Genomic DNA, 14,363 nt, shown 5'->3' with positions numbered 1-14,363 from the left:
TATTACGAGTTTTTTACGATATTCTTTAGAATTATAAGGGTATTAAAAGTAGTTTATAATTATTATAGCAAAGGAAGAGGACTTAAACAACGAGGAGGAGGAGGACTTATTATTTTATTTATATACTATTTTTATTAATAATTATAAAGTCCCTTTTTCGTATTAAATAGTTAATAACTCTACTTAGGTATATCCTACCTCTTTTCTAACTATTTTAATCCTTATTTAAAGTAAAGAATAATTATTACGGCATAGAGTAGAGAATTACTTAACTTAGTATAATATTTATTAAGGACTTACTAAGTATTAATAACTAATAATTAGAAATATCCTCGTAAATTAAAATTATTATTAAGAAGTAGCTTTACTTACTCTTTAAGTATATACTTAAACTAAATATAATAAAGGATACTACTTAAAGTTAGAAATTAAAAAAGAAGTTAGGATATAAATTAATAACGAGCTAATTATTAACGAGGTAATATTATTTATATTAATTACGATTACGACGCTACGATTTAAAAAGCTATAAGATTTATTTTTTTTTAAAAAGTTTATTATATAACTTCTTTTACTCTTTAAAATAGTTAATAAAGTACTCGAGACTTATTATTACTTTTTATAAACGGCTATAACTATCTCTTTTACTCTAGCCCTAGTATTTTATTATTTAAAAGTAAAATAGCTTAAGTATTACCTTTAGCTCGGTTAGTAACTATTAGTTATTATTATTAAGAACGTCCTTAATAGGGATCCGTTATTTTAAATCTTTATAAGCTCGATTAATTATTAAAAAAGTATAGATCTACTTTCTTTTTTATAAAAAGCGCTATATTATAAAATATATCGAATTTTACTTTATATTATTGTTAAGTATTAATATAAGCTCTTACGATAACTCCTTAAAAAGAGTAAATATATTATTCTTATTAATCTTATTATTAACTTTAAAAAAGGCCTTATATTATTAAAGTAATAAGTAAATAAATTTAATAACGTTCTAAAGCTTATTAATAGGGCCTCTTATATACTAAAAGTTAAGATCTTCTTAAAGTTACTTAATATTAATTAATATATCTAATTCTTATTTAAATACCTCTTTATTATTATTAAATAAAAAGGCCTTACTAACGAGGTTAAGAATATTACCGTAGTACCTTATCCTCTAGTTAAGAATATCTTCTTAAGTATAAGTATAAGATAATATAAGATATAAATAACTTAGGTAAGTATTATTATTTAAAGTATTATTATAAATAACTACTCCGACTTAATTACCTAATTCCTAGTCGTTTATTACTAATTTTATAATTTAAGTAATATTAGCCCTATTATAAGTACTATACTATTATTATAAAGTAATAAGGTATTATATTTATTACTTAATATAGTTTAAAAAATAAATAAAAACGGTAATAATAATATTCTATATTAACGAGGTCTATAAATTAAATAATAAGTAGATTTTTATTATTAACCTCCGGATCTCTACCCTAATTATATCTTTCTTTTTAATAAAGATCTTACTTAGCTCCTTTTTTATATTTTTATATAATAATAAGAGTTCGTTAGTAATATTATAATTTAATTAATAGAGGAGGGCCTAGAAATAAGGATTATAAAAAGTTATAAATAGGCTATTATTATTAATAATATACCTAATTACTAATTCTTTAATTCTTATTACTTAGCCCTTCGTAATAATATTAAAAAAAAGTTTTTATTTTTTTAATATAAAGTCGTACTTAGAGGATTTTAATAAATATAATAACTCGCTAGAGCTTAAATTTATTACTTAGTATTTTAATTTTAAATAAGCTATTATTAAGCTCGTAGCTACTATTTTAAAATAAGTAATAATACTTATTTCGTTATAGTAATAATAAAACTAAAAGATTTTATTTTAAATATTTTTATTATAGATCTCTCGAGCGAAGACCCCCTCTAAGTAGATTTACGACTTCCTTAACCTTATACCCTTTTATAATATTAAATCGTTATTAATAAAAGTCCTCCCTTTTTAAATTACTTTTAAAAGGGTAAAGAGGCTATTATAATTATTAAAATTAGTTAATAATACGAGGCTAGCGTTAGTTAGGGTCTATAATTATAAAGTAATTTAAAATAATAGCTACGTACTAAAGATTATATAACTTATTATTAATTAATTAATTATAATATAATAAATCGATTAATATATAATTTAATTAATATTAATAATAATTATAATAGTCGTAAAAGGTTAGAAGTAGTAATACGTAACTTCGTTAGTTTTATTAATATTAAAAAAAGGGGGTACTAGAGGTTTTTTAAATTCTTAAATATAATAAGATACTAAATTCAGGGCTCTATAATACTTAGGCTTTTTTTTTATAGTAATTATTAATAATCTATTTAGTTAAGTAGTATAATACCGAACTTATAATTATAAATAAGGAGTTATAGGTTCGAATTTCGCTCTAAGTATTTATATTCCTAATTATAAACTTCTATAGGGTATAGTTAGGAATATCGATTTTTAATTAGCCCGGCCCTAGATTTTCTTTTTTCTAAGCGACTTTATATTTAATTAAATATATTAAATATAGGGCCTTACGATATTTAATTATTTAACTTACTAAAATTCCTATATTTGACTGTTTGTTTGACTTATTTATTTGATTAATTTGAATGGGTATAAGCGCTGCCTACTCCGAGCACTCGTGACCAACGGCATGAAGGAGTCTATGGAGGGCATTGTTGTCTGGGATGAGGTCGAGCCTGAGGTCTTTTCTCAACTGATTGAGTACGCATACGGCCGTGAGCTACTTATTCCTGACCACAACGAACGATATGGCACGATCAATGACATCGACCTATGGGGCACGGTGGACGACGATGCCGACGACTGCTACGACTACGGTGGCGCCTACTACAAGGCTAGGCCTTCACTAGAGTATAGTATTGCCACAGAACATCTCATGAAGTGCAAAGATGGTAAATCTACGCTAGCACTCAGGCGCGGCCCAGATCGCTTCGTGGAAATGCCAAAGCGCGCTGATCTGGATTCCGTTGACTTCCACGTCTTTCACTTTCACTCAGAGGATTATCTTGTGGCCCACGCGCGGCTTTATTGCTTGGCTGATCGGTATGCCATTACCCAGTTGGCATGGCTTTGCGTTGAGAAGTTGCAGCGAATTCTCTACGAGCATCCCACAACAGAAAGCTTCAACGAGTCCATCTGTAAGCTCTTGCTTTTCGTCTGGCCTAGAACTTTGCCCGAAGACGGGCTTCGATCACTTCTCATCGACTTCGTTCTGATGAACTTGTCGAATGCGCTCACTCGCAATACAACAAAATTTGGACATGTCTTGGACGAAATTCCCGAGATCGCTGTTGCTATTCTACGCAGTGCGCCCAGAAACTACTGGCGAAGGCTTGACTCGAGAATCTAAAGAGACGTCGCAGCAACCCATTTCGCCAGGCCTTGGTCCGGGGCCTCTACAGTCAAGCTCACTCTCTCCTCATTCACATACTTTATGTATGCTCGACCATCGAGAGAAGCCAGGCAAGGACTGCCGAAGGGAGGGGGGATAAGATCTCGAGACATGTGAACTTGAGGGCAAGGAAAGATGATGGAGAGGGGTCCCAGAGAAATCGATTGGGGGCTGTGACGCAGAGGAGGTCTGACATGGCGAGGCTTTTCACTTGCCGGAACACTTTAGACAGCATAGCACACAATTCCAAGGATCAGAATAACTGTGTCAGTTCTTGAGCGTCTACTATATCATTCACGCAGGAATATACTCCTTCCTGCTCGCACCTGAAGTCGAGTTGATTGTCGTTTGAGTATGTCTAGCGATGTCCATTCCAAACTTTGACTGATCAGGTACCTGACTTCTTGGCTGTGATCATGAGACAATGACACCGTACATCCAAGCTCATCCTACCCAAGCTTGGCGGCTGCTTATGAGAAGCCTACGGAAACACACCAAATAGGAAGCACCAATGATCCTTAATCGCCGACACCCCGAGAGACAAGAACCTCCAACCGCTAGTTGCCTTTCATCCCGGCGTCTCTGCTCTTGCGAGAACAATGTCTTTTGCGAAGACCACATCTTTAGTGGACCGAGCTACCTTTCCTCAGCCAGAGAACTTCCCGGTCCTATACTCCTCAACGCATCTCGCTAAACAGCGTCTTAGCCCGGCTAACAACGCTGCACGTGAGAATCATTAATATGGACGAGAAGCAAAGGGCGCTAGATGTTGCTTAGCAATACACGAGAAATTCGGATCTGCATCCAGTTCTCTCTTTCCTCTTGGAAGGAACAGAGAGCTTGTATTTCGGTCCTTCCATTCGACACGGGAGGCGGCGACTTCCTCCTTTCCTTCGCCAAGCTTTCCTATATCTACGGACCAATTCCGCGACCAGCCTGGCTCTCACTTCTACACCCACACACACCTTCGCCCGCCAACGTCACGATGTCTCTCAAGCGAAAGAGAGGAATCGAGGAGTGAGTTTTTGTCTTCTTTCGTCTGAAAAAAGAGATTATAGGTTGAATATCTGCTAACGTTTCATAGGATCATCGACTCCCGGATCGTCACTTTCGTCATTGGCAAAGGCGATTCGAAGCGCGAATTCCGTGTCCACGAGGGGGCTTTGGTCCATCTGTCGGAGCCTCTTCGAGCTTTGCTTACTGGCGGTATGCAAGAATCCCTCGAGGGCAAGATCATTTGGGACGACGTCGAACCTGCCACCTTTGTCCTCCTTTTGGAATATGCCTACAGCGGCCTCTACCCTATACCCTACCCCGACAACGAATCCAACGCCAAATGCGGCTCAGAGGAAGCAGGAGACGCCGGAACAGAAGTTAAACAACCTGATTCGATACGAAGCTTTATAGAGTTCTGGGCATCAGTGAGTTGGAAAAAACACATCGCAGTATTGGAATTTTGCAAGAAGCACTTCTGCAAGTATGGAGTCAATGAGACGACTTTAACAGGCAGAGACCGATCCCTCCGGAAAGAGGCCATCCGGAAGGAGGGACTGGATTCAAGAATCAACATCGCACTGGATCACCTCTTGAAGCCAGCGGAACTCTACATTCTTGCCGACAGGTATCTTATAGATGACCTCACGGAATTATGCGTCAATGAGGTTGGCCGAAAGCTGTGCAACGCAGCTGGAGACGAGATGCTGGTTGATCACGTGTGCTCTGTACTTCGCTTTCTACATGCACAGACATCACCACAGGACACACTTCGCAAGCTACTTCTACGATTCCTCATTAGCGATATAGAATACGCAATTATAGGAGTTCGAAAACTGGTCTGCGACTTCGCGGACTACGCTGTGGAACTGCTACTTGAGATTCCCCATACCTACTGGGAGGAACTTCAAAGTCAAACGTGAGAGGCAACAGACACTTGCAACCAGTTGGGATCGGGGCTCGTCATTCATGGGTTCTTATCAAAAGGGAAGCGCTGGAATTTCGGGAGACACGTCCCAGGGAAATGTGGCATCTGAGAGGGCCATCGTAAGGACGAGGACTTTGGCAGTTCCTCTCTTCCAGATAGCCTCCCTTTCAACGAATTTCAATAGCTTTTTTTCCGTAATCAAAACACTCGATCAAGGGATGAACGAAATTTCATCAAGAACTCTTCCACAAAGAGTCCTTTGAAGCTGGAATACAGAAGAGTTTGCTAAATGAAAAGAGCTTCTGGAAATACATTTTTGTTTTAAGTATGTGGATGTTTCAGAATTATCATGATGTATTGAGTAGAGCAGTTGGCTGTTTTCATCTAGAATCCACGTTTAACGTTCGAGTCGTGCCTCGAATGAATGCTGCTTCGTAAGTTGCTTGCTTCTAAAAACACGTGATTGCTCAAGAACGCCTTTCCTTGTTCCCTGTGATGAACTTCTAGAGAGAAAGATCCTCTCCTGCTCAGCGCTTGCAATGACCATTGCACCATTCCTCGATTGCCTATTGCTTCCCTTCTTCCATGCAAGTTGAGTCGTTTAACTCGATAAAGCGCTTGTTCCTATTTCTTCAAGATTTTTCTTTGCTCGTTGTAGCGTCCGATTGTGCCGATGCAAACTTTGCATTGACATCATTGATCGCCTTCTTCCTTTCCTCCCAATACGTGGGGAGCTCAGTCATGATTTCAATCCCCAGCTCGGGTACGCGATGCAGCAGATCGGTGAAGCTGGGCATCGCGCGCACCATGCTAAAGTCGGCAACGCACGTCTGAATCAGCAGTTTTCGGATCTTGTCTCCCGGCATCGTGTTGGTGAATGCAAATACGATGACGCCAAACAGAAGCTGATAGCCGGGGTCGCCGAGTCTCGCACGCGTCAGAGAGCTGTGGAGGCGGTGAAGGCACACCTGCCTCAGCTGCGCAATGTCGTATCTGTCGGCGAATATGTAGAGTTGAACGTGATGCATGCAAATCTCCCCAAAAAGGCGATTCGCGACCATGAGGTCAAAATTTGCCTCGAGTTCCTCGTCCTTATTCCACGGCAACCCGGGCGGCATGCCGTACAGCTTTCCGGGGGTTCCTTGGTTGATAAAAAGCGTCAGATATCGTAGATACGGTTGCTTTTTGGATAGTCTGAAGTCATATTTTAGGACGTGTTCGAGAAGGGAGTCGTAGGTCTCTCCTGGAATCAATTTGGCGTTTTCAGGCTCCTGATCTTTCGCCTTTCGGAATTTGTGCGACGTCGGCACGTCGTAGTTTCCGTAGAAGGCAAAGTTGATGAAACTCGTGAATACCTCTGGCTCAACGTCTTCAATATCGACAACGCCCTCGAGGGACTCGCGCATATTATTGGCCAGCATGCGGTCGAAGATGACTGATCGGGAAGCTACGAGCTTTTCGTGGATCTGGAATGGCTTTCGGTCTGGACCGATCCGAAAGGTGACCACTCGTGAGGTGAGTACGCTGGCCAATGGTCAGTGGTATGTTCAGAACCGAAACTGAATGTCACGTACCCTTCAAGATCAGGTATACCTCTGTTGAACGAAGCCGCTGTAGAACGGCTAGGGAGACGACCACATCGTTGTGCTAGAGAATACGGAACCCGACTGGGAGTCGCCTTTGGTAGTTCCATGACTGCTGGAGGTGAAGTGGAGGAGTTTCAAGTCGACTTTGAAGAGTCTTTCTAAATTTGAGCACTCGCAGAGCTGCTAATAGGTGGATTAGTGGAAGGAGGTATCCGAAAGTTCTTCCCTGATTTGAACGTGGTCAAGAGCTTCAGTCCCTCTTATCACGTAATGATATTTACTTACTGAATTCCGCCTGTTTTCCTCCTAATACACGTATATTTCGCAATTGCTGGTCGATAAAGTTTTGTAATGCTCACTTACCTACGTATTATTACTACTTATTATTCTTACTATATAATTAGTTCTCATCCTTGTTATATCCGTAATCTCCATTATCTCTAGGAAACATTCTTCATATATTCAGTAGAGAATACTTTCCAAACGAAGAACAGGAACAGCAGTGACAATCCTTTTCTCCACCCACTTGATGAGCCATATTTCAGTGATTCCATGACACCGAAATCATTGTTAGCGTGGCTGAGGTCGGATCGCCAATGAAAGTTCCGAGTCTCTATTTGTAGTCCTTAAGCCGCTGCCTATCTACAGCGCCTCATAGTCCCTTCGGGAGATAGTAACATTGGAGCAGGTCGTTCCGCCTCGAGTCGCGCTTGGGACACGAAAACAATCGTTCGGGCAAGGCGCGCTTGCGTTGTACTGCCATGAGAAGAGAGGGTCCGTCTCGTTTGTGAGGATCTGTCCGATCATGGACGTTTGATAGCCAGGCAGCTGGCGAGATTGCTGGAAAACGTCGTACTGGATGAGTCGGTTTAGCAAGAATGCCCCTAATATGTTTCTGTTCCAGGGGCTCTTACACTGCTGAGAGTCATGACACCCCAGCCGACGTTGTAGTTGTATTGGATGGTGGTCCCATAAACGTATTCTGACAAGTCGGTGTTAGTTTTCGGCGGGAATAACAGTCATGGGGGGTCAACTTGCCTTTGAAACCCGCCCACCGGATTGCACTCGCGCACTGGAACCTTTTAGTTACCGATGATGCCAGCTTCCTGGTAACTTGAAGCACATACCATTGGACACGACTCGGCGTTCGTGTAGATTGATAGCTCTCCCCATGCGGCATAGATCTGCCTGTCGAAAATGTGAGCTCTTGTTCATGAACAGTCAATTGCAGGCCTTACGTTGGCGTCATGCCCTGTTCAGCAAACTTGGCTGTGCATGCGTTGATGGCTGAGATCTCTCCGTGAACTGGAAGTTTTCTTAGTAGGTCGTAGCTACAATTACCATAGTTCTCAATACGTACTAGTAGGGTCGCCAGTTCGGAAATTTGCTCCCTCGCAGACAACTTCGTCGCTGGTGTGGTTGACGATGATGGTTCCAAATGCGGCAAAGGGGCAACTGAGAGGATGTAAGTCAGATCTAGGACTGTACTTGAAACCGACATGGAAAATAGACACTTACGGTCCGCTTTGCCGGAAGAGCGCCTCGTTCGCCTGGAAAACATTAGCAAACGGACGGCGGCATATGACAAGAACCTAGCGCCCAGACGGTTCAACCTTTTGCATGTACTCGACTCGTTTCGCTGCTGGGATCGAGTTGACCGTGAGACCGGACATATCCTGGTCATCGTTGGGAACTATGAAATGCGCCGAGCCAAAACTCACTCCACCCAGCGCCAATAGTACTTGTGAGATGAGCATCTGGTGGTATGACAGGTGATAGCGGCCCAACAAGGAATGAGATGGCAAAGCTGATCAACTCCCACATGCTCAGCACCTTTTTATAGCGACACCGTTCATAAGTCTTGAAAGTGCCATTGTCGGCGAATTCCCTCAAAAGATAAGGGTGGTCGGGGAAAAGTGGAGAGCCACGCGGTATCATCCCGACATTTTGGAACCATGGATCACATCGCGCCGGACATTGAAGCTATCACCATGAGCAACCCCGCAGTAACCCCACCCCGTTGACATGGATATGTGCTAGTGCCATTTCTTATCACTGATGATTTGCGGTGACCTCCTTGGCATTGCCTTACATGGCGAAGATATCGGCCAGAGATACCGGTGTCGGCTGCTTTGCGCCGGATATAGGCTTCGAGTGGTATGAGGTGCCTTCTTTCCTGGTATTATCGTATACTAGGCAATCTGTCAAAGAACATCACGGACCGAGGCTACGAAGGGATGCAAAATGAAATGATGGGCCTGAAAGGAAAATGTCAACGAACTGGCATCACGCTTCCGGACAATAATTTTGTGACCTCGTTGTCTTTTTGATTTCCCTATGGACGTCATCCACGACTCAAACTCCGAAGCAAAAGCCCTAATAATCCGTCGAGCCCTCTCCGCGATGAAGACAATTTCCCGCTGTCCCAAAGCTTTCCCCATAGACTCCAGTCTGTAACACACATGACCCTTAGTCGTCAATTGGAGGAGCTACATTCGGCAACTTGTCGAGCAGTTGGCGGGTGAAGGCTTCGTCCTGCACGAGTGTATCCCGAAATCTCGGATGATGTTCGAAGTGGGGAGAGTGGCGACGAAGTAATCCAGGATAATGTTGCAAATCGCATTGCCGGGAGCGCAGTCAGCGATGTGCTCAACAGAATCCCAGACAGTGAGCAGATCAGCCACGGTGTACCTATTGAGAGGCATGAAAAGCAGACACTCGCGGAAGTGCGCTTTGCAGAGATCCTTCAAAGGATGGATATCGTATGTGTGCGCCACGTTCAAAAGGGCGATGTGGGCGTTGAGGGTGTCAAAGCGAACATAGCGGCCAGGGAGTTTCTTTGCCTCGAGAGCTTCTTTGTGGATCGATTTGTCGAGCATTATGTAGCTACCCTTGAGTTCGCGAAGGAAATCCATGCCAGAATCGTGGATGAAGGGGTTGCTCTCTGAATACTCATCTCCCCGCTCGAGCTTATCATAGAGTGAAGGCAAAACGCTGACTTCGTCGGAGGCAAAGGAGCGGGCTTTGAGACCTTGGACCGTGTAGTCTTGGCGATATGCGTACTCCACCAGTCGAGTGAATGTAGCCTCGTCGATATCTCTCAGAGTGATTGAAGCGGAATTGGGCTGTCCTTGTCCAGAAGGCGGCATACGCACAAGCTTTGGAGAGAGGAATTCCATCACAGCTTTGGGAACCGAGAATGACTTGCCGCTTTCGCCGACATGATATTCGATTTGCGGCGAATTGAGAATTCTGTATGCAGACAATCAGTGGCCATACCCTTTACGGCAATTGATAAGATCACTTACTTTCTCATGTCAAGCATAGGTCGAACCATGGTGACCACTGTGTTCCCTAAAGTGTGAGAGAAATTCTGGTGGTCTCTTAGAATGTTGCTGACGGTGTGGTAAAGGGATCACTGTTCCAGGGATCTGGCGTGAATTTGCCGACCTCGTTGACAGCCCTCGGCAGCCTCTGAACACAGAAAACCCAAGATGAGTCAGATGCAAAGCTGCATGTAATGGAAGAAAGAGCTGTTGTTGAAGGGATAAGCACCGGAAGAATAACAGAAAGAGTCGGTCACTGAGAAATCCCGGTAGAAGCCTGGGAATTTGACACCTGAGGTTCGACCAACTCAATATTTGCGTTCGTCAAAGGGAAAGAGCCAACAAGACCGTATTTCCTCTTGCAAGATCGGAACATGAAAATATTTCTAAATTTTCTATGGAACTTTCTTACTTCCGGCTGAGGTGTTAAAATGCCGAAACTATTGCACGCAGCACGTTTCATGTCTTCCATAGTCTGTAAGATCAAACTCACAACACAACCTCTGAATCTCAGGAAAACAAGCATTACAGTAGCTCACTAGAAGTGTAATAATTTGGTAGGCCATCTACCAGCGTACCTACTGAGGTATCACAGAGATCTGAGATGGCTAAGTTGTCACTGAGTTAGACTTCACCTAAGGAGGCGTGAAGTGCGTATGTCAATCAGCCGCACCTAGGTTATTTTCACTGTTTGATCACGGGCCGTAAGTTCCAGATGGTTCCATCTTCATGATAGTAGCGCCCCTAAGCTCACTTTTTGCCTCATTCTACTTTTCTTTTTGCTGTTTCGTGGCGATGGACATGCTGCAATCTTCAGGGGTTTGCCACAAAATGCAGTTGCTGTTCGAATGAGCGCAGCTGCGCCATCATGACTTTGGGTGTTCGAGGTGTCACTTGGTTGGAAATTGAATGCTGGACGGTTTGTGCGTTGTGGCAATGCATGATAAGTCGAGGACTGTGCTGTTGTCGCTCTCATGAAGTTTCCCGAGTTACCGGTCTAAAGTGGAGACCCGCCGGCGGTTCGGGTTCGGCTACTAAGGCCGGCACTTATTCACATTTCCCCGACGCTTTGTGATGCCGTCAGCAATTGAAGGCGTTATGAGATTTGACTGCAAATTGCGCCTCAATTCAAACTTGAGGGACATGCTTACATTTTATGCACCATTACCAACTAGAGACATGACGTCTCTAAGCACCCATTATCCGATCATGTTGACCGTGGTACAAGGTTTCGTATCTTGTTTCGTACTCGGCTTGCACCTCGCTATGGCCCTCTAAACGCGAAACCGAGGTGCATGCGACTACAACTACCGAGCCGTTCCCACCAGCCAGCGACGCTTCTCATCCCAACCCCGCCTGTTTCTTCCAACGCAACATCCGCTGCAACACTCGAGCACCCAAAGCAACTCAACTCAACTCAACCCGTCGCCGCGCGCCTGGCTTCAACGATGGCCGAAGATCAGAATACCACGGACGACTCACATCGCGTCCCAGAGCTGCCGCTCCTCTCCAAGGTCAGGTACGGCGCTACGGCCTTTGCGATCCAAAATCTCTTGGTGAAGCCCGCGCTCTTCGTTCGCGATGTCAAAGCACATGTCATCCCGCCTGAGAACCGTCCAGAGATCGTGAAGACGTACGAATGCAGGCCGTACTTACCCGTCAGGTGCGTTTCTTTATTTCGCCCCAATTTTTGAGAAACCTCATCGCCTTTGGCGTAGAGATTGACACGTTCCAGGGTCTTCTTCCCGAAATGCTTTGACAAAACGTCCAAAGACAAGCTGCCGGTTCTCTTCACGATCCATGGGGGTGGATTCGTGCTCGGTACGCCAAATGACAACGACGATTGGAATCAGACGTATGCTTCGCAGCACCACTCAATTGTCATTGGTCTCAACTACGCCAAAGCTCCGGGTAACCCGTTCCCCAAGCCGATTCATGATTGCGAGGAGCTCTTCCTCGCCGCGCTCAATGATGACTCGCTTCCGTTGGATCGTACCAGAGTATCGCTGGCCGGCTGGTCCGCGGGCGGCAACCTGACTCTGGCTGTCGCGCAACTCGAGACAGTCAGGAAGCATCTCACTTGCATCGTCCCGTTGTACCCGGCGGCTGATCTCTCCATAACGGGAGAAGAGAAGGCCCCGACGCGACAGTACAAGCCTGAGCTCGGAGGCTTCCGTGCAAAGGAGAAGGACTTCTTGCAAGGGATTGCACCCGTGTTTGACTGGGCTTACAAGATTCCCGGCGAAGACAGCCGCAACCCGCTACTCAGTCCTACTTTCGCGCCCAAGGAGGCTCTGCCCAAGCAAGTCTTTATGATCGGCTGCGAGCTGGATATGCTTGCCCAGGAAGGCCAGAGGCTCATTCACAGGCTTGCGGGCCGTCCGCCCCCACCAGCAAAGGTTGGGAAGCCTGAAGTCGTGGGTGATGGCGAGCTCGTGCTAGACGACGAAGTTTACCACTTCGAGGTGTCTGGAGCTGACGGAAGCCGCTACCGGTGGCTTCTGGTTCCTGATACGGTCCATGGGTTCGATCAGCACCTGGACGGTATTGTACGTGATCCGGTTTTGCTTGAGGATGCCAAGATCAAGACGCAAAAGACCATCAAGATTATCGGAGAATGGATTCTTCAAGCTCCTCCTATCAGTGAAGCTTGATGTATAAGTTGGACGAGACAGGTGGACTTGTTTATATGGCGGTGCTGGCGTCGAAGAATTCGATATGACCGTGGAAGGATATCAGCTGCGAGGCCTTTCCTATTTGCTATCTACTTTGAACGATACTCTGTATATTATGTGCTTGCGACTATGTTGATATTAATATTACAATGTATTTACTTGCTTTATTTGGCAGTTATTGCCATTAGCTTATTGATTGTATGAAACAGATGTGCGCTATACATCAGCAACCACATGTTGACAATATCAATCGTTTGAGTCCGCAGGAACAGGAAGGATGAGAGGCTAGGATCTCTTGGTGTGTTGCATCGTTCGACAAGCCTATTCTTACTTACTTCTATGGCTGTAAGAAGCAAAAGCTTGGCTTCCCTCGTGATGAACCTACCAAAATTCTAGGAGACTCTGGCCACCATAGGTGTAACGATGCTGGCATTTCCCACGAGACTCGAAGACAAAAACTATGCAAGCGGGGCAATCTAGTTGAGAAACTTTTCGCTACTCCATAGGCCTTGGTAATAAAACATCATTCTCTTCCGTATAGGTAGTGAGGTGTGCCACGCCGATGTGCGAACCTTGATAGTCAAGACGGTCTTCCAAGGTATCAGTCTGTCCTTTATGGGTGACTCACAGAGTCTTCTCATACCACGCAGAAAGTATATGGTCTATTCCTCTTGCATGTGTTCCGAAGATATCCATAGGTACGAGCGCTCGTAGGCCAGAGCGATGCAGGGTGGTTGCATGAGTCCCTGGTTCGAATCCAGGTCGTGCCCTTTTTGTCCTTTTGTGACTTGCTCAACGCCTCATGACTTATCTAATCAACTGTAACGACGCGCTACAGCCCGAATCTTATCCACAAGGAAGCACTCAAGATCTAGTTGTTTCCCCTCGACTTCGATATATCACTTTCCATATCTCGAAGGCTGCTAGAGCTTTGGAGACGAGAACCTCTCACAATGAGCCTATCCTGATGATCTCAAGTCTTCGAGAATTCTGTTATCCATGAGGGTCTATAGTGAGTTGAGGTGATGCCTGGCTCAGAGTTCATCTGATGCAGATTGCGGTAGTCTACTCCCCAGCCAAGAAAGTTATTGACATGGGCCCACACATCACGCGCTTCTTGATACACGAGAATATTGAGGTAATGACACCCCCTTCTACAACAGTATAAAGTAGTCAGCCGAGAGGACAGTTCTTGTAGCACGAAGAGTTCATGCTCCATGAAGGGCAGAGGCAATCTCGCGCATGAATCGAAACTTGGAAGAAGGTTCTTACAGTCGCGTGAGGAATTGGTTGACAATGAAAGAAATCACGACGAAACTGGTGTTGTTTGTTTAAGTCGAACTTGATTTACTTTCTAGTTGCCCCTTTACTCAGCTTAG

At 44.0% G+C, this 14,363-nt stretch overlaps 4 protein-coding genes across 4 annotated transcripts; 3 read left to right on the top strand and 1 right to left on the bottom strand.

Moving 5' to 3' along the window:
- Positions 1–2,714: 2,714 nt before the first annotated feature.
- CLUP02_18113 (uncharacterized protein) lies at positions 2,715–3,434 on the top strand (the record flags this gene model as incomplete). The annotated part of the gene is made up of 1 exon (XM_049297017.1): positions 2,715–3,434. The coding sequence occupies one exon, from the start codon at positions 2,715–2,717 to the stop codon at positions 3,432–3,434; it is 720 nt and encodes a 239-aa protein (XP_049138241.1).
- A 1,027-nt stretch (positions 3,435–4,461) lies between these two features.
- Positions 4,462–5,392, top strand: CLUP02_18112 (uncharacterized protein; the record flags this gene model as incomplete). Its single annotated transcript, XM_049297016.1, has 2 exons — positions 4,462–4,493; positions 4,561–5,392. 2 exons carry the CDS (start codon positions 4,462–4,464, stop codon positions 5,390–5,392), a joined length of 864 nt encoding a protein of 287 aa, XP_049138240.1.
- A 637-nt stretch (positions 5,393–6,029) lies between these two features.
- Positions 6,030–10,875, bottom strand: CLUP02_18111 (cytidine and deoxycytidylate deaminase zinc-binding region; the record flags this gene model as incomplete). The annotated part of the gene is made up of 19 exons (XM_049297015.1): positions 6,030–6,921; positions 6,972–7,095; positions 7,156–7,209; positions 7,510–7,562; positions 7,630–7,838; positions 7,898–7,965; positions 8,074–8,171; positions 8,222–8,288; positions 8,344–8,438; positions 8,502–8,533; positions 8,597–8,676; positions 8,705–8,966; positions 9,040–9,131; positions 9,202–9,434; positions 9,477–10,235; positions 10,384–10,494; positions 10,567–10,667; positions 10,722–10,784; positions 10,849–10,875. 19 exons carry the CDS (start codon positions 10,873–10,875, stop codon positions 6,030–6,032), a joined length of 3,420 nt encoding a protein of 1,139 aa, XP_049138239.1.
- A 729-nt stretch (positions 10,876–11,604) lies between these two features.
- CLUP02_18110 (uncharacterized protein) lies at positions 11,605–12,963 on the top strand (the record flags this gene model as incomplete). The annotated part of the gene is made up of 2 exons (XM_049297014.1): positions 11,605–11,972; positions 12,045–12,963. The coding sequence occupies 2 exons, from the start codon at positions 11,605–11,607 to the stop codon at positions 12,961–12,963; spliced, it is 1,287 nt and encodes a 428-aa protein (XP_049138238.1).
- Positions 12,964–14,363: the final 1,400 nt, after the last annotated feature.

This window comes from Colletotrichum lupini, chromosome 10 (assembly GCF_023278565.1).
Source record: "Colletotrichum lupini chromosome 10, complete sequence".
Classification (NCBI taxonomy): Eukaryota; Fungi; Ascomycota; class Sordariomycetes; order Glomerellales; family Glomerellaceae; genus Colletotrichum; species Colletotrichum lupini.
The sequence above is the reverse complement of the archived record's forward strand: the minus strand, read 5'-3'. Positions and strand labels throughout refer to the sequence as shown.